The following is a 24726-nucleotide window of genomic DNA, read 5'->3' on the forward strand; positions in this document are numbered from 1 at the left end:
CAAGAGTCTAGTAAATCAAAATTACTTTCATTTTTATTTTCATTCCCATCAAGGTATTTCCAAAATATCTCATTGTGTGACCCCCAAAGCTCATTTAGAAACACTTTCCTCATATAGCTCCAGTCATGTGATTTATATTCTTGAATCACAATAATTATTCTTGAGAATATTTAGATAATTGTCTAAATTAAGCTTATATTGACTTCAACTTACGATATGTTGTTGTCTTGTGCTTTAACTTTTAAGCGATATCCAATACGTCAATTAGAAGATAAATATAAGCTATCTCTCTCTAATTGTGATTCATTAATAACATGGTTCATGAATAAATCATGAATTGGCAACAGGTCTTTGAGAACATTTCTCATTTAAAGACAATTCAAAAGTTCTATTATCATTTAAAGTATTAATTGTACTTTTCCAAGTAGTACTTTTTCTCAAATTTTTTTTACTTATATTGGTAATTCAAAATTAAAAACATGAGAGAAAATGAAAAATCATTGAAATATATAGAATATATTAGTTAACAACATGTAATAAAATTTTCATTTAAATCCAGCATTAAAATTTATGAACCTTATAAATCATGTTTAATGCAATGATACTCCAGTGATTTAGAACAGGTGCCGTTGAAGGGTAGGTCAAGTGTTCCTTCACTAGATTGGGGCATTATCGGCCAAACATTATATCAATAGCTCTTATTCACATAACGTTTAGTTACCATTATTTGATCAAAACAACATTCACTACTTTAATGTGTTCTTGTAAGTATAATCCAACATTTTAGATCTTATAGTTATGTTCCAATAAGCTTGTCGAAGAGTAGGTCAATATTAGAAATAGAAAACTACAGTCCTATCCACTGTTGGAGTTTAACTGGATATTGGCCCGTGCATGCAAACATCTTCCAAAGGAGGATGCTCTCAGGGTACCATGAGCCCAAACATGAGTCTAACGTCGTAAACAATGATGGAGACTACAAGATATGTTAACACATATCCTTTTCCCACATGCTATAAATAATTTCTCTAATTCACCTTGGTCTTGGCCATGTAAACACCTTCTAAAGGGAGAGCGCTCCCAGGGTTGCCACATGGCCAAGTATGAATCTCACTTTATGAATCCTCCAATGAACGTAAAGGAGATGACATAATATATATCTTTTCTCCCATTAAGTATTTTATAATAGGGGTTTCATCACATAAACGAACTCAGGCTAAATCTTTTATCCAAATAATTTTTATTTATTTTCCAAAACATAACTATTATGTTTGGATAACTTCCATAATGTGAATTTTGCTAAATTTACTAAACACTTTAGTAAACTAGTCACATTATGTTTTAATAAAAGATTGGCTAGCTAACTCCCAAATCAGTTTTCAGGTAGGGGTGTTCCCTAAACAGTCTGTTTAAATACACCACTTTTGTTAGAATCTTTCTTAAACAAAGTTCCTTTATATGCAAGTTTTTATTATTTTAATCTTTTGATTTACCTATTTTAAACTATTTAAAACTAAATTAAAAAATAGCATTCTAGGCCAAAAATGAGCTAAGGAAAGAGATTTAGTTCGAGTCAAAGCCGAAATTAATGTGGCCATCCTCGGCCGCAGCCAAAACCTAGCCGAGGGCCAACTCTAGCAAAACATGAAACCAGGAAACATCCATTGGGGTTGATGCTCTAAATCTCGTAGGGTCCTATAGATTGTAAATATTATTGTACAAACTCAGTGTGTATTTAATAAAATATATGATATTTTATTCATTGTTTATAAAATATATGATAAACAATGAATAAAAATCATACTTGATCGTCTACCTCCTGTTTTCCTCAATCCAAAATCATATAGAGCCCACAACTCTTGGATTCTCACACCGAGAATACCAAGGTAACAATTATGTTGGTGTTTTAATTTAGTTTGAGGATCAAGTTGGATTCGATTGGGATCAAGATTCATTCAGACATTCGTTTAGATCGTGTTTTGATAGTTGCGTTCAAGTTTGTGCTGATTGAACGATTTGCTAAACGATTGAGGGATACATGAAGAAAGGTTCTTCAAAGGTTTGCATACTCCATTCCTTGTTTGTTCCTTTATAACTAGTATGCTGTAATTTTTTATTATGCTTAACCGTTTCCATTTAGACTGTAATTATTTGTGTTCTTTCTCAATGGGATTTGGAACGATCCGCTTCGGCTCACTGGATATCGGTTTAGAGTTCCTTCATTAGCCTCCACTAGAAACCAAACCAATCAAATCAGTACTCTTAGGAAGCATGACTAGGTACTTGACTCTGGTTGTACCTATCACATGACACCTTTCAGACCTGGGTTTAATACTTACAAGGATGTAGATGGAGAATCTGTGTACATGGGAAACAATGAAGCCTGCAAGATTAATGGGGTTGGTTCAGTATACTTGAATTGAACGGATAGATCATTCAAGCTTCTAAGAAATCTGAGACATGTACCTTTTCTCAAGAAAAACTTGATATCTCTGGATATGCTGGACTCCACTGGGTGTGGAAATGCAGAGGAAAAGGTGGAGTTCTTGAGGTAATAAGGATTCCACGGTTGTTAATTGGTTGGGTGTTGTGGTCAATTGATCTTTAATAGTGAGAGATAGAGATGAATGACAATGCCTACACAGTTTCAATAGCTAGCTTAACAGATTGTTGACTTGTGGTACAATAGGCTATCCCATATTATTAGTGAAAAAAGTAGCAAGCACAATCCAAGTACGGTATATTGCCCAAAGGTATCAGTGAGCAACCTATCCTTTCTTGAACGCAACATTTTAGGTTAACAACCAAACAAAGTATTCACAAATCTCAACATATCACCAAAGAAACATTGGATTATGTCCATTTAGACCTATGGAGACCATCCCCTACACCAAACCTTAGTGGCTCAAGATTCTTACAAGGACATGGTTTACCTACTCATATATGTAGATGATATGTTGCTAGTAAGAAGGTTAAATGGAGATCTAACCCATCTTAAAAACCTCTTAAAAAGGGAGTTTGAAATGAAGGACTTGGGAATAGAAATCAAGGTCCTAGGAATAGCGATCCAAATGAACAAAGAAGAGTCTATTCTAAGCAACAATCAGTCCAATTACTGTGAGAAGATCCTTAAAAGATTCAACATGAATGATGGAAAACCTGTGAGCTTACCTATTGCTCAAAACTTTAAGCTGTCCTCAGCTAACTCTCCTAAAGATTCTAACCAAAAACATCATAAACAAATGGCTGTCGTACCCTATAATCAAGCAATCGGAAGCCTAATGTATTTAATGATTTCTACCAGACCTGATCTCTCACATTCAACTAGCTTAATTAGTAGATATATGTCTAATCATGGTAAGAGACAATAGGAGGGTAGTAAATGGATCTTAAGGTACTTGGTTTGGTCTAAAAACTCAAGATTAATCTACCAAAGATTAGTTGAACCAAGCTTAGAAATTTATGGATATGTGTATGCTAACTATGCTGGTGATTTGGATAAAAGAGGTTCTTAACAAGTTACCTTTTCCTTTATGGTTCTATTCTAATCAGCTGGGAAGCAACATTACATACCCGTGAGTAACAAAACGGTTAGTAATCAGAAGATCAGAATATTGCAAGGCATTTTAAAGTCAAGGTGGAGAACTCTCTACTCAAATAACCGTTGATTTTTATTTTGTTTATAACTAATTTTTTGATGTAAATCGGCCTGCTGTTGCTCTATAAATATCCCTTATCTTTAAAACAAAAATAGAGAGTATTGTTGTTTTGGTCCTAGTCTTCTTATAATAACAAAAACTGTACGCAATCTTCATTAGTAAAGAACTCAGATCTTCCCGTGGACGTAGGCCATCTTATCGAACCACGTAAACATTGTGTCTCACGTTCTTGCTTTATCTTTGTTCATGCGATCGCTTTCTTTACTACAAATCGCTCACCATTCATTCACCATTCAAATCACATCGAATAATCTGAGTATCAAGTTCAATCGTGCATAGATCTTCTCTATTGTGTCGAGTTTATCGTTTTCACCTTCAAGTCGCATTGAGTATCATTCAAGAATCATCAAGTAAGATCGAGTATTAGTTCAGTTGTCATCAAGTTCCATTTAGGATTTTTAGCAAAGGAGAAAGAGACTCTCAGGTGAAGAAGATAATGATCATTGGAAACATCGAGTAGGAAGACATCGAGCATCGAGTATCGATCATCGAGGGTTTGGCAGAATATTTCTTAACCTTTTCTTCATCTTTCCAGCGTTAATCTTAAGTATTTGGGCCTAGTGAAGAATGGTTAACATTGTGTTGCTAATTGTTCCTCATTTTTGAATTGAATATCCGTTTGGGATTTATGGGCTATGATCCCTATTAGATAAACTCGGTTTCATGTTGAAACTAATTTTAAGGTCTCTCTATTTTTCTAATGTGAGATATTCAAAAAGGGCTCCTTCAATACAGTGTGCTTTTAGATTTATCATTGTTTAGTTGGATTTAAATTTTTTCGACCAAATATTCATTTCGGATGTATGGCCTCTGATATATCATATTAGATAAATATAGAGTTTCATTCTAAAATCAATTATATAAATCAGCGGTTAATTGATCATAGGTAGCCCTTGCAAGAAAAAGGGCTTTATAATAAATTGGTAAATGGATGCATTTTCAGCAAAAACATCCCCTTTAGACTTTGAGACTTCGTTCACCGGCAAGCTATGGAAAGTAATAATATTATGGTAAATTTGTGCATTTACCGATGGAAGTCCCATGTGCTCTGTCTTGTGAATGAGGAAAAAAGCCATACGGATTATTTCTTAAAAACAATACATTCATGGAATGTTTTCAAGTTGGCATTTCAAATACTTATAAATATTGATTTTTACATTAAAACGAGGCTCGATGATAATTAATGTTAACCACTCTCCACAAAATGTAAACCTCACATTAACCACCCTTCACTAGGGTTAATTAAACTAGACTGAAAATGTCAATCTATTTGAGTCCAGTTTAATTAAACCTCAGGTTAACCATTCTTCATTAGGGTCAAATAGTTTGACATTTTGAGTCCAGTTTAATTAAACTTCATTATTTTTAAACAACTGAACTCAAAATTTCACTAATGTAAATATAATATAAATAACATACATGTTAACTTGTTTAATAATCATAAAATGTTTATTTACCAATTTAAATTTATGTTAGAATTTTTTAGTTTTACAATTTTCCAAGAAATATCCGCCCGAATCAACATCTTATCCATATTTCCATCCAACAATCAATAAAATTAAGATTTCAACCTTTTCAACATTAAACACATCTCAAACATGATCTCAATTCTCAAAATTTGAACTCACTAACATTTCTCATTATAATGCCATATATACCAAACACCATGAACAAATGTCATAGGAGAGAAGTTCTTAAAATTCTTGAACTTTGATTACTTTTAGTTAGAATTTTTATTTTTTTATAATTCTTCTTTCTTTAATGAACAATTGACCATTTAAACAGGTATTTCCCATAAGGAATTAAGTAATTAATATATATTTTTAAAGAAAAATATTATATTTAATAGAGATTTAAAAAAGAAAATTTTTTACACATAAAAAAATTTTCAAACTATTTACAAAAATAGCAAAAAAATAAAAAAATAAAACCCTGATATACACCCATAAACTTCTATCGACGTCTATCAACGATAGACTTCTATCAATTTGTATCACTGATAGACACTGATAGACTTGTATCAGTCTCTATCAAAGAAAATTAAAATTTTACTATTTTATGTAAATAGTATACCTTCTTTTTCTACTTTTAAAAATTTGCCATTAAAAATGTAAATAAGAAATATAATTCCATGCACGTAACTCAGTCCTAGAGAATTTCTAGTGGTTCGGTCTCCACCTACTGTCAACATCCCTAAACTGTAGACATAAGCGATCAATTAACAACCTTGCAAAATTTCTTTTGAAATTAATATAAGTAAAGATATAAATAAATATCGAGGTAGTTGAAAATACAGCAATCAAGTCTACAATATAAGCAAATATAGTACAATGCAATATATATATATATATATATATAGATATAGATATAGCAAAATTTAAATTGAGTTATCCGAGTCTATCAACAATAGGCCATATCGCGGGTAGGAATGTATTAGCAATAGAATCTATTGTTGATAGATTTTGCTATGTTTGCAATTCTTTAAAGATGTTGCCATACACATTCTTATTATCCCTAAAAGTGTTGTCCATTTATACCACATTCACAACCTGTAAATATAATCCATCTCTCTTTATAATATGCAGCTAGGTCAATTAGTTATCTTTAGTTTGGTATAGAGCAGTGAGTCATGTTCGAACACCCTTCAGCAACGTCCTGTTCCTCTCCCATTTAGTATTGATTACCATTGTTTAGCATTTTATAAATCTTCAAGCCTAGAGGGAGTATCAATCTTGATAAATAATTTATCATAATCCATTACTTATCTTGGCATCATATTAGAGATTAGTATCAATTTACAACATCAATTTTATAATTATTTTACTTTAATGAATTTCAGTCTAAGTTCTGATAAACCAAACCGATGCTGTAAATAGTATACTCCTTGAAAATTTTGAATGATGGTTATACCTTAAAATTACATTACTGAATTTACTTGAAATCAAATTTTAGTGAGTACTATTGATATACTAACTATTGATACATCAATTCTATATTTATACATTACTTTTTAATCAATGTGCGATGACTGTAAACTAATGATACGCCTAATGAAAGATTTAGAACACATTTTTGAATTAATGATAGATGATTTAATTGGGGTTGGTAAATGATATACTTGAAATACATTTAAATTAATACTGATATATAATTGAAATGTCAATACTATACTTTAAGTATACCAATCTGAAACACATGTTAGACTCAACACAATTGTTAGTTAGGGTTGTCAATTTTTCAAACTAAATTACAACCCTTATTTAATTAGAAATTCAACTTAACCTATCTCAACTATAAAATATTTCGGCTGGATTGTTTGGCTTGTTCCAGTCATAAATTCAAATTTTTGTATTAAGAAAATTTAAAATGTTAATATGTATCTATATATGTGTCTATATATATATATGTATATAAATATATTTACATATCTATTTTCAATCATTAGATTAAAATTTGCAACTCAATTTCCATATTTACTTGAAAATTTACATTTCACAAATGCTTAAAATTTTAAAATTTTAAGAGTTTCCATATTTATTTGAAAATTTACATTTCACAAATGATTAAAATTTTAAAATTTTAAGAGTTATTGGAGAATAAGTAATAAAAAGGAATTATGAAATTAAATAAAGTTAGAATTAAAATATGTATAATTTGAATAGTAAGAAAAAAAATACACTTGAAATTTAAAAATAAAACATAGGCTAATCCAATTCAATCCAAACTGGTGAATCCATGAATTGGATCCATACAAAGTTTTAATTTATTTAAACCCCAACTCATTACAAATGAGATATCGGATGTGTTGGGTTAATATAGTTCTTTCGGCCGTATATACTTATTCATACTTATTAATTTTGTTTTTTGTTTTTTTTTTCTTATTAAATACCCAATCAACAAACCTTTTAATGATTATCTACTTTTAATATGGACGTTGGCCTATATAGTTGCCAGGAGAATAATAGTTACAAATCAGAAAAACCCAATTGTTCTGGCATTTCACTTGGGCACAACCAATAGATTTGGTGTTCCTCCATACCAACTGTGTATAATGAAGACAATGGCTAGAGTCATTGACACACGTATTAGAATTGTAGTCATAATGTTTTCTCTCATAGGCCCAGAGACTCACTGCTGTCTCTGCTGTCATTATTTCGTATCCCTCTGCTAGGTTTTCACCATAAGGTCCTCCAGAGTGTTCCATCTGACAAGTGGCAATCTTCGTGTTAGCATAATTTTGAGCGTACGCTGCTAAGGTAGTGTTCCAATGGACGGGCTCGACACCAACCTCTGCACGGATGGCATTGTGGGCGGCAATGTAGTTCTTAGGGTAGCTTTCGGCCATGACGGGGGCAATGGAAGCTAGGATTAGGGTTAGGGTTAGCCCCAACAAACAAAGGGCAGAGATAATGTTGGAAAATGCCATATTTTTAAGATAGTTGTAGGAATAGTTGAATGTTTTGGATTTCAAGATTTGGTGTGTTTTCGGTTTGGCTTAGCAAAGAGTTTTTATACAGAGAAGAGAGATGAGCATGGTTCCATTTTAGGTGGTTATTTTGGAAGACAGAGCAAAGGCCTAATAATAGTGGAGCACCAACGAAATTCTCAATAATTTCTCATAAGTAATTCAATTTATATATGTATATTACTAATAATAGAATAATATTATGTTTGAATTTAGGTTTTAAACTCTTGCCTCTGCAACAATTTCATATGTTAATGGTTCAACATTGGCATGGAGATAAATAAACATCTTCATTATATCCCTAAAAAAATTGATAATATAACTAAAATATATATGAAAAACACGCAAATGTTAGTATGGTGGTATATTCATTGATTTGTTACAGACAAAACTTGAGTAACATATTCTGTAACATGTACTATGTCAAATAAAATATTTTATATCTTGTAGATTCTCTACCTAACGATTTTTCCTTCATCGGTTGAAGCGTGCACCACATATTCATTGACTTGTTTTCATATTGTTGCATAAAATAATTTATTTCTTTGAATATCATCTGATGGTTGTATCATATATATTGATGGTCGGGTTTGTTTTTAAGTTAGCTCCTTTGAAAAGAAGTGTGTGTTTTAAGGTTTTAGAGTCGGTCTAAACCTCAACCCTTATGTACTGTTTGTGAACTTTTTGTACTATGTTCTTAAGAATATTGCTAGTAGTTATTTAGACTAGGTTGATTGTGTATGAATATAGTAAATCACTTAGGGAGTGAGTGAGAACTCAGGATGAGTAGTTGATGTTATATTAAGGGGATCTAATTAAAAGCTTGGGAGAAACTTGCAAGCGGAAGTGAGAGGAGCTAAAACTTAGGAGGGACCTAGTGTTGAAACTGAAGAATAGGCTTTACGTGAGATGCTAACGATGGAGTCTATCATATAAGTACTTCGTTATTATGTTTATCTCTTTATATATAAAGCTCTTTCACTCGCATACATTCCCAAAGTTGTGACATTGCAACTAAGCTGGGTTTATAGAAGTGGGAGACCCTCTCAATAAAACTTAAGCTCCCCTAAGTTTGAAAGTATTACCAAGCGATTACTTAAGCTCCCATTAAGTATTAGACTCTCTCTCAATGAAACTTAGCACCCCTAAATGTGAGATTTCCTCTCAACTTCTATCTTTCGAACTTGTAATGTAGACCATTTCACTCGAGAAACTTAGACTCCCTTTAAGTTAGAGAATCTCTTCTCAAAATGTAGTAAATGATTTACCAAGATCTAAAGAAACATCAATAGTAGCACAAACTACTTCACAATCGTAAGATTGACACCCTTGTGTTTTTTCGAAACCAACACAATAACGACTCAAATATTCTTTATAGTGGCTAAGACTAAAATGAGTATAATATCCTCGGAAATATGGATAACTAAAAAGAGAACAACTCTAAAACATACTCTGCACAACTCAGAAAAGGAAACAAAATGATGAGAATAATCACCCATAATTTTCTATATAAGAAAAATATATCTTACATAATTAGCATTTGAAGAAACATCATTCCATCTGGAACAAGATTTGCAGGAATATCCTGAAGTGTAATCCAAAGGACAAGATGACAAATATGTTAGAAAACAACTCCCACAACATCCTTAAAAATATTGGCAACACCCAATGTAACCTTATATCGATCTTGAACATAACTTAATTCGTTAAAGCATAGCATCTTCGACCCAAAGGTTAGTTATTACAATATTCCTTACCCCATGTTCGTAATAAAGTGTAACCTTACTAGTGTCGTTCCGATATGAGTTAAACACATAAATTTAAAAACAGTAAAAATAACTCTTGTTGCATTATATTAGTAACAAGAGTAAATATAAGATTAGTAAAAATAACTCTTGTTGCATTATATTAGTAAGGTTCAAGAAAATGTAACCTTACTAGTGTCGTTCCGATATGAGCTAAACACATAAATTTTCGTTTTCTAGAATGAATATCATTATTATTTTGGAAAGTTGGATAAAAAATAATTATATTATTGAGAGGACTACTATTAAGATTTATTGAAAAGATTAAGAGAATGTTTGATAGGGAATACAATAATAGTAATTTAAAAACAAAGGATTCAATAAAAGTAGAATTGCATTTCACGTTTTCAGATATATGTTTAATAGCATATTCGGAAGTTTTATTATAATTTAAATAGTTATTTTAAATGTGTTTGATAATAGGGGGATTTTAAAAAATAAAAAAATAAAGGAAACTATTTACAAAAAAAAAAAAAAAAAATTTTAATCTTCTTTGATGAGGTTAATAAAAGTCTATCAGTGATAGAAATTGATAGAAGTCTATCACTAATAGATGTTTATGGATGTTTATCAGTATTTTTTTTTGTTATTTTTGTAAATAGTTTGACATTTTCTCTATCTGTGATTTTTTTTATAAACATACTTGAAAACATTAATAGTGGTTATATGGTTTTACGGAGACATTAAATATTGAGTAACCAACAATCTATTGTTATTTAGGCTGATTTTAAAGTATTATTTGAACATGTTTAATGTTACAATTAATTATTTGCATAATTATTATTTTGAATATATATTTTTAAATTACATGTTTGAAGTTAATAACAATAGTTGAGCTTATTAGCATGCTATATTCCTAAATTTTTTTTAGTATAATTTTGCATTCTAAAATTTAAAATTTAAATTTTGGATACATTAAAAATATGGAAAAAAAACATGTTTTCAAAATTTGCAAGGTGTTGGATTACGTAGTCAAAAAGATTTCGAAAATAGTATCTAAATTATCTACAAAATACATATTTATTGAATTTAGTAAATCTAAAAATATAAAAAGAGTTTGAATTGCAACCCTAAATTTCTCATTATATCCTTGTGTTGGGCTAGAGGGCTCAATCTGAGAAATGGCGTTCCTATAATGGGAGGGCTTAACGGTAAACTTTGGGTAGCTTTTGGTCAAAATAGGTTTAGTGCCATGTAAAATTAATGTTAGCCTAAACAATAATAAAGGGGGAGAAAATTTGAGGACATTCCATGTTGGTAACATGTCTTATTCTAATGATAGTAGTTGGAGGAACGATTGAATATTTTTGTTGAGTTGATTCGGGTTTTGGCAAAGGTACTTGTATATATTGAGAGAGAGATGAAATAGGGTGTAGTTTAAAACTACACCCTATTTCATCTCTCTCTCAATATATACAAGTACCTTTGCCAAAACCCGAATCAACTCAACAAAAATATTCAATCGTTCCTCCAACTACTATCATTAGAATAAGACATGTTACCAACATGGAATGTCCTCAAATTTTCTCCCCCTTTATTATTGTTTAGGCTAACATTAATTTTACATGGCACTAAACCTATTTTGACCAAAAGCTACCCAAAGTTTACCGTTAAGCCCTCCCATTATAGGAACGCCATTTCTCAGATTGAGCCCTCTAGCCCAACACAAGGATATAATGAGAAATTTAGGGTTGCAATTCAAACTCTTTTTATATTTTTAGATTTACTAAATTCAATAAATATGTATTTTGTAGATAATTTAGATACTATTTTCGAAATCTTTTTGACTACGTAATCCAACACCTTGCAAATTTTGAAAACATGTTTTTTTTCCATATTTTTAATGTATCCAAAATTTAAATTTTAAATTTTAGAATGCAAAATTATACTAAAAAAAATGTTAGGAATATAGCATGCTATAAGCTCAACTATTTGTTATTAACTTCAAATATGTATTTAAAAATATATGATATTACAAAATAATAATTATGCAAATATTAATTGTAACATTAAACATGTTCAATAATACTTTAAAATCACTCTAAATAACAATAGTTTGTTGTTAACTCAATATTTAATGGCTCGTAAACCATATAACCCATTTATGGTTTTCAAGTATGTTATAAAAAAAAAAAAATCACAGATAGAGAAAATGTCAAACTATTTACAAAAATAACAAAAAAAAAATACTGATAAACATCCATAAACATCTATTAGTGATAGACTTCTATCAATTTCTATCACTGATAGACTTTTATTAACCTCATCAAAGAAGATTAAAATTTTGTTTTTTTTTTTTTTTTGTGTAAATAGTTTCCTTTATTTTTCTATTTTTTAAAATCTCCCTATTATCAAACACATTTAAAAGAACTATATAAATTATAACAAAACTTCCGAATATGCTATTAAACATATATCTGAAAACGTGAAATGCAATTCTACTTTTATTGAATCCTTTGTTTTTAAATTACTATTATTGTATTCCCTATCAAACATTCTCTTAATCTTTTCAATAAATCTTAATAGTAGTCCTCTCAATAATATAATTATTTTTTATCCAACTTTCCAAAATAATAATGATATTCATTCTAGAAAACGAAAATTTATGTGTTTAGCTCATATCGGAACGACACTAGTAAGGTTACATTTTCTTGAACCTTACTAATATAATGCAACAAGAGTTATTTTTACTAATCTTATATTTACTCTTGTTACTAATATAATGCAACAAGAGTTATTTTTACTGTTTTTAAATTTATGTGTTTAGCTCATATCGGAACGACACTAGTAAGGTTACACTTTATTACAAACATGGGGTAAGGAATATTGTAATAACTAACCTTTGGGTCGAAGATGCTATGCTTTAACGAATTAAGTTATGCTCAAGATCGATATAAGGTTGGTGTTGCCAATATTTTTAAGGATGTTGTGGGAGTTGTTTTCTAATATATTTGTCATCTTATCCCTTGGATTACACTTCAAGATGTTCCTGCAAATCTTGTATTATTCTCATCATTTTGTTTCCTTTTCTGAGTTGTGCAGAGTATGTTTTAGAGTTGTTCTCTTTTTAGTTATCCATATTTCCGAGGATATTATACTCATTTTAGTCTTAGCCACTATAAAGAATATTTGAGTCGTTATTTTGTTGGTTTCGAAAAAACACAAGGGTGTCAATCTTACGATTGTGAAGTAGTTTGTGCTACTATTGATGTTTCTTTAGATCTTGGTAAATCATTTACTACATTTTGAGAAGAGATTCTCTAACTTAAAGGGAGTCTAAGTTTCTCGAGTGAAATGGTCTACATTACAAGTTCGAAAGATAGAAGTTGAGAGGAAATCTCACATTTAGGGGAGCTAAGTTTCATTGAGAGAGAGTCTAATACTTAATGGGAGCTTAAGTAATCGCTTGGTAATACTTTCAAACTTAGGGGAGCTTAAGTTTTATTGAGAGGGTCTCCCACTTCTATAACCCAGCTTGTTGCAATGTCACATACTTTGGGAATGTATGCCTAGTGGAAAGATCTTTATTATATAAAGAGTTAAACGATTACAACGAAGTACTTATATGATAGACTCCATCGTTAGCATCTCACGTAAAGCCTATTCTTCAGTTTCAACACTAGGTCCCTCCTAAGTTTTAGCTCCTCTCACTTCCGCTTGCAAGTTTCTCCCAAGCTTTTAATGAGATCCCCTTAATATAACATCAACTACTCATCCTGAGTTCTCACTCACTCCCTAAGTGATTTACTATATTCATACACAATCAACCTAGTCTAAATAACTACTAGCAATATTCTTAAGAACATAGCACAAAGAGTTCACAAACAGTACATAAGGGTTGAGGTTTAGACCGGCTCTAAAACCTTAAAACACACACTTCTTTTCAAAGGAGCTAACTTAAAAACAAACCCGACCATCAATATATATGATACAACCTTCAGAGGATATTCAAAGAAATAAATTATTTTATGCAACAATATGAAAACAAGTCAATGAATATGTGGTGCACGCTTCAACCGATGAAGGAAAAATCGTTAGGTAGAGAATCTACAAGATATAAAATATTTTATTTGACATAGTACATGTTACAGAATATGTTACTCAAGTTTTGTCTGTAACAAATCAATGAATATACCACCATACTAACATTTGTGTGTTTTTCATATATATTTTAGTTATATTATCAATTTCTTTACGGATATAATGAAGATGTTTATTTATCTCCATGCCAATGTTGAACCATTAACATATGAAATTGTTGCAGAGGCAAGAGTTTAAAACCTAAATTCAAACATAATATTATTCTATTATTAGTAATATACATATATAAATTGAATTACTTATGAGAAATTATTGAGAATTTCGTTGGTGCTCCACTATTATGTAGAGGCCTTTGCTCGTCTTCCTGCTACCAAAATAACCGACCTAAAATGGACCATGCTCATCTCTCTTCTCTGTATAAAAACTCTTTGCTAAGCCAAACCGAAAACACACCAAATCTTGAAAATCCAAAACATTCAACTATTCCTACAACTATCTTAAAAATAGGCGAAATTTTCCAACAATATTCTCTGCCCTTTGTTTGTTGGGGCTAACCTAAGCGCTCTGGAATCCTAGCTCCGAGTTGCCCCCGATCATGGTGCCGAAAGCTACCCTAGAGAACTACATTGCCGCCCACAATTCCTCCCGTGCAGGAGAGGTTGGTGTCGAGCCCGTCCATTGGAACACTACCTTAGACGTACTCCAACAATTATGCTAACACTAAGATTTGCGGCAGCTGACAATGAACACTCTGGAGGTACCTTACTGGTGGTGGTTATCATATATACTAAATAATGACAGCAGAGACAGCAGTGAGTCTCTGGGCCGATGAGAGAAAACATTATGACTACAATTCTAATACGTGTGTCAATGACTCTAGCCATTGTCTTCATTATACACAGTTGGTATGGAGGAACACCAAATCTATTGGTTGTGCCCAAGTGAAATGCCAGAACAATTGGGTTTTTCTGATTTGTAACTATTATTCTCCTGGCAACTATATAGGCCAACGTCCATATTAAAAGTAGATAATCATTAAAAGGTTTGTTGATTGGGTATTTAATAAGAAAAAAAAAACAAAAAACAAAATTAATAAGTATGAATAAGTATATACGGCCGAAAGAACTATATTAACCCAACACATCCGATATCTCATTTGTAATGAGTTGGGGTTTAAATAAATTAAAACTTTGTATGGATCCAATTCATGGATTCACCAGTTTGGATTGAATTGGATTAGCCTATGTTTTATTTTTAAATTTCAAGTGTATTTTTTTTCTTACTATTCAAATTATACATATTTTAATTCTAACTTTATTTAATTTCATAATTCCTTTTTATTACTTATTCTCCAATAACTCTTAAAATTTTAAAATTTTAAGCATTTGTGAAATGTAAATTTTCAAATAAATATGGAAATTGAGTTGCAAATTTTAATCTAATGATTGAAAATAGATATGTAAATATATTTATATACATATATATATATAGACACATATATAGATACATATTAACATTTTAAATTTTCTTAATACAAAAATTTGAATTTATGACTGGAACAAGCCAAACAATCCAGCCGAAATATTTTATAGTTGAGATAGGTTAAGTTGGATTTCTAATTAAATAAGGGTTGTAATTTAGTTTGAAAAATTGACAACCCTAACTAACAATTGTGTTGAGTCTAACATGTGTTTCAGATTGGTATACTTAAAGTATAGTATTGACATTTCAATTATATATCAGTATTAATTTAAATGTATTTCAAGTATATCATTTAGAATATCAATAAAATATTATCTCCTTCAAAAAGTTGTACTAAATATTACATTGGCGTATCATAAGTTACAGTCATTCGCACATCATGATTAAAAAATAAGTAAAATTAATAGAGATTGGAAGTATCAATAGTAATCAATAGTACTCACAAAAAATTTGATTTCAAGTAAATCAGTAATGTACATTTAATGTTTCTAACACTCCTTCAAAATTTTCAAGTATACTATAACAGCTTTTTGGGGTTTTATCAAACACTTATAGAAAAATTCATTTAAAGTAAAATATTGATGTGTAAAAATTGTTAAATCTCTAATTGATGCAAAATAAGCTGAATGGATTATGATAAATTCAATTATATCAATATTGGATACTATCCCTCTAGGCTTGAAGATTTATAAAATGCTAAACAATGGTAATCAATACTAAATGGGAGAGGAAAGGACGTTGAAGGGGTTCGAACATGACTACCTGCTCTATACCAAACTAAATAACTAATTGACCTAGCAGCATAAGTTTATGGGTTATGATATATTTACAGTTAATCACAATGGACAACACTTTTAGGGATAATAAGAATGTGTATGGCAACATCTTTAAAGAATTGCAAACATAGCAAAATCTATCAACAATAGATTCTATTGCTAATACATTCCTACCCGCGATATATATATATATATATATATATATATTGCATTGTACTATATTTGCTTATATTGTACACTTGATTGCTGTATTTTCAACTACCTCGATATTTATTTATATCTTTACTTATATTAATTTCAAAAGAAATTTTGCAAGGTTGTTAATTGATCGCTTATGTCTACAGTTTAGGGATGTTGAAAGTAGGTGGAGACCGAACCACTAGAAATTCTCTAGGACCGAGTTACGTGCATGGACTTATATTTCTTATTTACGTTTTTAATGGCAAATTTTTAAAAGTAGAAAAAGAAGGTGTACTATTTACATAAAATAGTAAAATTTTAATCTTCTTTGATAGAGACTGATACAAGTCTATCAGTGTCTATCAGTGATACAAATTGATAGAAGTCTATCGTTGATAGACGTCAATAGAAGTTTATGAGTGTATCAGAGTTTTATTTTTTATTTTTTTGTTATTTTTGTAAATAGTTTAAATTTTTTTTTATGTGTAAAAAATTTTCTTTTTTTAAATCTCTATTAAATATAATATTTTTCTTTAAAAATATATATTAATTACTTAATTCCTTATGGGAAATACCTGTTTAAATGGTCAATTGTTCATTAAAGAAAGAAGAATAATAAAAAAATAAAAATTCTAAATAAAAGCACTTCCATCAAAGTTCAAGAATTTTAAGAACTTCTCTCCTATGACATTTGTTCATGGTGTTTGGTATATATGGCATTCTAATGAGAAATGTTAGTGAGTTCAAATTTTGAGAATTGAGATCATGTTTGAGATGTGTTTAATGTTGAAAAGGTTGAAATCTTAATTTTATTGATTGTTGGATGGAAATATGGATAAGATGTTGATTCCGACGGATATTTTTTGAAAAATTGTAAAACTAAAAAGTTCTAACATAAATTTAAATTGGTAAATAAACATTTTATGATTTTTAAACAAGTTAACATGTATGTTATTTATATTATATTTACATTAATGAAATTTTGAGTTCAGTTGTTTAAAAATAATGAAGTTTAATTAAATTGGACTCAAAATGTAAAACTATTTGAGCTTAGTGAAGAATGGTTAACCAGAGGTTTAATTAAACTGGACTCAAATAAATTGACATTTTCAGTCTAGTTTAATTAACCCTAGTGAAGTGTGGTTAACGTGAGGTTTACATTTAGTGGAGAGTGGTTAACATTAATTATCATCGAGCCTCGTTTTAATGTAAAAATCAATATTTATAAGTATTTGAAATTCCAACTTGAAAACATTCCATGAATGTATTGTTTTTAAGAAGTAATCCATATGGCTTTTTTCCTCATTCACAAGAGAGCACATGGGACTTCCATCGGTAAATGCACAAATTTACCATAATATTATTACTTTCCATAGCTTGCCGGTGAACGAAGTCTCAAAGTCTAAAGGGGATGTTTTTGCTGAAAATGCATCCATTTACAAATTTATTATAAAGCCCTTTTTCTTGCAAGGGCTACCTGATTTATATAATTGATTTTAGAATGAAACTCTATATTTATCTAATATGATCAGCCATACATCCGAAATGAATGTTTGGTCGAAAAAATTTAAATCCAACTAAACAATGATAAATCTAAAAGCACACTGTACTGAAGGAGCATGTTGAATATCTCACATTAGAAAAATAGAGAGACCTTAAAATTAGTTTCAACATGAAACCGAGTTTATCTAATAGGAATCATAGCCCATAAATCCCAAACGGATATTCAATTCAAAAAATGAGGAACAATTAGCAACACAATGTTAACCATTCTTCACTAGGACCAAATACTTAAGATTAACGCTGGAAAGATGAAGAAAAGGTTAAGAAATATTCTGCCAAACCCTCGATGATCGATACTCGATGCTCGATGTCTTCCTACTCGATGTTCAATGATCATTATCTTCTTCACCTGACGAGTCTCTGCTAAATCCTCGATGAAACTCGCTGACAACTGAACTAATACTCGATCTTACTCGGTGATTCTTGAACAATATTCGGTGCGACTCGAAGGTGAAAACGATCAACTCAAAGCTACTTGATAGTGAAGATCGATGCACGATTGAACTTGATACTCTGTTATTCGATGCGATTTGAATGGTGAAATTATAGCGCGTGATTTGCAGAAAGAAGATAATCGTATAAACAAGAAAGATAAAGGCAAGAAAATGAAACACAAAGTTTATGTGGTTCGGCAAGACTGCCTACGTCCATGGGAAGATCCAAGTTCTTTTACTAATAAAGATTGCGTACAGTTTTTGTTGTTTACATAAAACTAGGAAAAATGATGATAACTCTCTATTTTTGTTTTAAAGATAAGGGATATTTATAGAGCATATCAGCAGGCCGTTTACATCAAAAAATTAGTTATAAACAAATAAAAATCAAGGTATTTGAGTAAGAGATTCTCCACCTTGACTCTAATGCCTTGCAATCTTCTGATCTTCCTGATTCTAACCGTTTTGTCTACACAGGGTATGTAATGTTGCTTCCCAGCTGATTAGATTAGAACCATAAAGGTAAAAGTAACATGTTAAGAACCTCTTTTATCCAAATCACCAGCATAGTCAACATACACATATCCATAAATTTCTAAGCTTGGTTCAGCTAATCTTTGGTAGATTAATCTTGAGTTTTTAGACCAAACCAAGTACCTTAAGATCCATTTACTACCCTCCTAGTGTCTCTTACCAGGATTAGACATATATCTACTAACTAAGCTAGTTGAAAGAGATCAGGTCTGGTAGAAATCATTAAATACATTAGGCTTCCGATTGCTTGATTATAGGGTACGACAGCCATTTGTTTATGATGTTCTTGGTTAGAATCTTTAGGAGAGTTAGCTGAGGACAACTTAAAATGTTGAGCAATAGGTAAGCTCACAGGTTTTGCATCATTCATGTTGAATCTTTTAAGGATCTTCTCACAGTAATTGGACTGATTGTTGCTTAGAATAGACTCTTCTTTGTTCATTTGGATCGCTATTCCTAGGACCTTGATTTCTATTCCCAATTCCTTAACATCAAACTCCCTTTTGAAGAGGTTTTTAAGATGGGTTAGATCTCCATTGTACCTTCTTACCAGCAACATATCATCTACATATATGAGTAGGTAAACCTTGTCCTTGTAAGAATCTTGAGCCACTAAGGTTTGGTGTAGGGGATGGTCTCCATAGGTCTAAATGGACATAATCCAATGTTTCTTTGGTGATATGTTGAGATTTTGTGAAACTTTGTTTGGTTGCTTAACCTAAAATGTTGCGTTCAAGAAAGGAAAGGTGCTCACTGATACCTTTGGGCAATATACCTTACTTGGATTGTGCTTGCATCACTTTTTCACTAATATGGGATAGCCTATTGTACCACAAGTCAACATCTGTTAAGCTAGCTATTGAAACTGTGTAGGCACTTGTCATCATCTCTACTCCTCTCACAATATAAAGATCATTGACCTTTCCACCAACCAATACAACCTTGGAATCCTTGATCACCTCAAGAACTCCACCTTTTCCTCTGCATTCACACCCAGTGGAGTCCAGCATATCCAGAGATATCAAGTTTTTCTTGAGAAAAGGTACATGTCTCAGATTTCTTAGAAGCTTGAATGATCTATCCGTTCAATTCAAGTATACTGAACCAACCCCATTAATCTTGCAGGCTTCATTGTTTCCCATGTACACAGATTCTCCATCTACATCCTTGTAAGTATTAAACCCAGGTCTGAAAGGTGTCATGTGATAGGTACAACCAGAGTCAAGTACCTAGTCATGCTTCCTAAGAGTACTGATTTGATTGGTTTGGTTTCTAGTGGAGGCTAATGAAGGAACTCTAAATCGATATCCAGTGAGCCGAAGCGGATCGTTCCAAATCCCATTGAGAAAGAACACAAATAATTACAGTCTAAACGGAAACGGTTAAGCATAATAAAAAATTACAGCATACTAGTTATAAAGGAACAAACAAGGAATGGAGTATGCAAACCTTTGAAGAACCTTTCTTCATGTATCCCTCGATCGTTTAGTAAATCGTTCAATCAGCACAAACTCGAATGCAACTATCAAAACACGATCTAAACGAATGTGTGAATGAATCTTGATCCCAATCGAATCCAACTTGATCCTCAAACTAAATTAGAACACCAACATAATTGTTACCTTGGTATTCTCGGTGTGAGAATCCAAGAGTTATGGGCTCTATATGATTTTGGATTGAGGAAAACAGGAGGTAGACGATCAAGTATGATTTTTATTCATTGTCTATCATATATTTTATAAACAATGAATAAAATATCATATATTTTATTAAATACACACTGAGTTTGTACAATAATATTTACAATCTATAGGACCCTACGAGATTTAGAGCATCAACCCCAATGAATGTTTCCTAATTTCATGTTTGGCTAGAGTTGGCCCTCGGCTAGGTTTTGGCTGAGGCCGAGGATGGCCACATTAATTTCGGCTTTGACTCGAACTAAATCTCTTTCCTTAGCTCATTTTTGGCCTAGAGTGCTATTTTTTAATTTAGTTTTAAATAGTTTAAAATTGGTAAATCAAAAGATTTAAATAATAAAAACTTACATATAAAGGAACTTTGTTTAAGAAGATTCTAACAAAAGTGGTGTATTTAAACAGACTGTTTAGGGAACACCCCTACCTGAAAACTGATTTGGGAGTTAGCTAGCCAATCTTTTATTAAAACATAATGTGACTAGTTTACTAAAGTGTTTAGTAAATTTAGCAAAATTCACATTATGGAAGTTATCCAAACATAATAGTTATGTTTTGGCAAATAAATAAAAATTATTTGGATAAAAGATTTAGCCTGAGTTCGTTTATGTGATGAAACCCCTATTATAAAATACTTAATGGGAGAAAAGATATATATTATGTCATCTCCTTTACGTTCATTGGAAGGATTCATAAAGTGAGATTCATACTTGGCCACGTGGCAACCCTGGGAGCGCTTTTTAGAAGGTGTTTACATGGCCAAGACCAAGGTGAATTAGAGAAATTATTTATAGCATGTGGGAAAAGGATATGTGTTAACATATCTTGTAGTCTCCATCATTGTTTACGACGTGAGACTCATGTTTGGCCTCATGGTGCCCTGAGAGCATCCTCCTTTGGAAGATGTTTGCATGCACGGGCCAATATCCAGTTAAACTCCAACAGTGGATAGGACTGTAGTTTTCTATTTCTAATATTGACCTACTCTTCGACAAGCTTATTGGGACATAACTATAAGATCTAAAATGTTGGATTATACTTACAAGAACACATTAAAGTAGTGAATGTTGTTTTGATCAAATAATGGTAACTAAACGTTATGTGAATAAGAGCTATTCTGATATAATGTTTGGTCGATAATGCCCCAATCCAGTGAAGGAACACTTGACCTACCCTTCAACGGCACCTGTTCTAAATCACTGGAGTATCATTGCATTAAACATGATTTATAAGGTTCATAAAATTTAATGCTGGATTTAAATGAAAATTTTATTACATGTTGTTAACTAATATATTCTATATATTTCAATGATTTTTCATTTTCTCTCATGTTTTTAATTTTGAATTACCAATATAAGTAAAAAAAATTGAGAAAAAGTACTACATGGAACAGTACAATTAACACTTTAAATGATAATAGAACTTTTGAGTTGCCTTTAAATGAGAAATGTTCTCAAAGATCTGTTGCCAATTCATGATTTATTCATGAACCATGTTATTAATGAATCACAATTAGAGAGAGATAGCTTATATTTATCTTCTAATTGACGTATTGGATATCGCTTAAAAGATAGAGCACAAGACAACAACATATCGTAAGTTGAAGTCAATATAAGCTTAATTTAGACAATTATCTAAATATTCTCAAGATTAATTATTGTGATTCAAGAATATAAATCACATGACTAGAGCTATATGAGGAAAGTGTTTCTAAATGAGCTTTGGGAGTCACACAATGAGATATTTTGGAAATACCTTGATGGGAATGAAAATAAAAATGAAAGTAATTTTGATTTACTAGACTCTTGGTGAATAATAAATATTTCACACCTAGATAGATGAATGAGGATTCATTATCAAATTTTTCTTCATTACAAATAGATTCTAATTCTTGGAAAATACTTAATGATGTATAATTATTTCTCCATGTTGACACCAGGAAACCCATCTCCATTAGTATAGTGGGAAATCATATGAAATGTCATAATTCTTACTTATGCTGAAGATGGTACTTTTAACACCACATGAGAAATTCAATTTATCAAAATTTTATTACTAATTAATTCATAATGTATGGTTGTTTCATGTAATAAATTGTGTATTTTCAAAAGTTATTTGAAATATATTAAACCTTAAATAAGTACAATTAGTATGAGTTAAAATGTTTAACACATATAAATACTACACTGAGAAATTCGGGATTATTGAATCTAGAACAATAAGATAAATTATTTTCTCCAAAAGGATACTTGGCTTTGGCAATTAAAATTGATTATTATCAATTTTAATAAAATGACTAGTATAGGTAATTCTCTAAGAGTTAGAGTTAAATTACTTTACCTATCTAAGAATCTTGTTGTTCATCCAATATTGTCATTGGACCTTATTGGATAAGGCTACAAGACAAAAGAACATGTTTGGCTTATACATTTTGACCCAGGGGGTCTGATGAATGTAAAAGCCAAACAAAAATCGTAAATATATCATCAATCTAATTGATGATTATTTAATGTATGAATATTTTTATCTAATGTAGCTAAACTATTTTTTTTATTTATTTATTTTTTTTTTAAGAGTTCAAAGCAGTTAGAATAAACTTCAAATCAATTAGACAAGTCTATTAAGACATATTAGGATCAGATCATAAAAGCACAAGAATTCCAGTACTACACCTAATTGATAAGAAATGAGATTATATCTCGACTTTAAGCGTTAGGTACAATTTTGGTGAAATTTATTTCAAAAAGAGAAAAATGACCTTGTTAGACTTTGTCACGTCAATGATGAGTACATTGTTAGACATGGTGACATCATTTATAAATAACACATCATTGTCATACTTTAGCTAGGATGTGTAATTGAATTGGATAGAAATAGAACTATTTTCCACCATATGAACATCCCAGAAGAACAAAAAGTAAATTGTGCCACCTTCATGTTAAGAGGCGATGCAGAGTTCTGGTGGGAATCCACACAAAGAACAATCAAAGGTACAGTCTCATGGCAGCAATTCAATCAGGCTTTTTACAACAAGTATTTCTTTTTGACAGTGAGATGTCAAAAGGAAGTGGAATTTCTTAATCTTCGTCAAGAGAACATGTTAGTGGCAGAGTATGAACGAAAATTTGATCGCTTATCCCACTTTGTCCTTCGACTAGAAGACACAGAAGAGAAGAAGGTGGAAAGATTTATTTGGGGATTAAGAGAAGGCATTCGAGACATTGTTATTGCTTTCCGACATAAAGAGTATGCCCTTACCCTTGAGTAGGCCTTACTTATGGAAGTAGATCTTGCTGCCAAAACCTCAACTTTTGAACGAGGATGCATGCGAAATGAAAAGAGGAAATTTCGCCCAACAGAGCTTCCAACGCTCACAACGGCAAGCAAAAATTTCCAAAAGCACTAAGGGCGTACAGTCACCACAGAATAGTCAAACATTTACATATCCTAAGTGTAGAAATTATGGAAAACACCATTTGGGGCAATGTCTTAGGAACTTAGGGGTGTGTTTCAACTGCGGCTAGACAAGTCACTATACAAAGGCTTGCCCAAAGCTCATCAACCAAGTATCAACGTCCCAGACCACCCAGCCTACTATTAACAAGGTTACCCAACAATAGAAAGGACGGGTGTTTGCTATTACACGTCAAGAGGCAGAGGATCAAGATGAAGTGGTTACAAGTATATTACCCATCCTCGAGTATTATGCTTTCACTTTATTTGATTCGGGCTCTAGTCATTCATTCATCTCTACAACATTTGCACAACATGCTCAATTAACATCAAAGCCTTTAGGCTACATTCTATCCGTAGCTACTACTGCCGGAGTATCTATGTTAGCCCACTCAGTAGTAGAAAACTGTGAATTGTCAGTATCAGGACATAAACTAGAGGTGACCCTTATCATCCTAGACATAAGTGATTTCGACATAATACTGGGTATAGACTAGTTAGCAGCAAACTATGCCAGCACAGATTGCCATAATAAAGGGGTCATATTCACCTTTCCAACAGGAACTAAGTTTATGTT

At 31.3% G+C, this 24726-nt stretch overlaps 1 protein-coding gene across 1 annotated transcript; it reads right to left on the minus strand.

Moving 5' to 3' along the window:
* Nucleotides 1–7641: 7641 nt before the first annotated feature.
* LOC150030266 (basic form of pathogenesis-related protein 1-like) lies at nt 7642–8145 on the minus strand. The gene has a single exon (XM_090309892.1). The coding sequence runs from the start codon at nt 8143–8145 to the stop codon at nt 7642–7644; it is 504 nt and encodes a 167-aa protein (XP_090166018.1).
* Between the last annotated feature and the right edge of the window lie 16581 nt (nt 8146–24726).

Source organism: Benincasa hispida, unplaced genomic scaffold (genome assembly GCF_027475165.1).
Source record: "Benincasa hispida cultivar pf3 unplaced genomic scaffold, pf3_genome.v1.1 HicScf381, whole genome shotgun sequence".
NCBI classification, from domain to species: Eukaryota; Viridiplantae; Streptophyta; class Magnoliopsida; order Cucurbitales; family Cucurbitaceae; genus Benincasa; species Benincasa hispida.

Excerpts from the sequence above, each read along its gene's own strand:
- LOC150030266 (XM_090309892.1), bottom strand. The coding sequence starts at position 8,145 with ATGGCATTTTCCAACATTATCTCTGCCCTTTGTTTGTTGGGGCTAACC.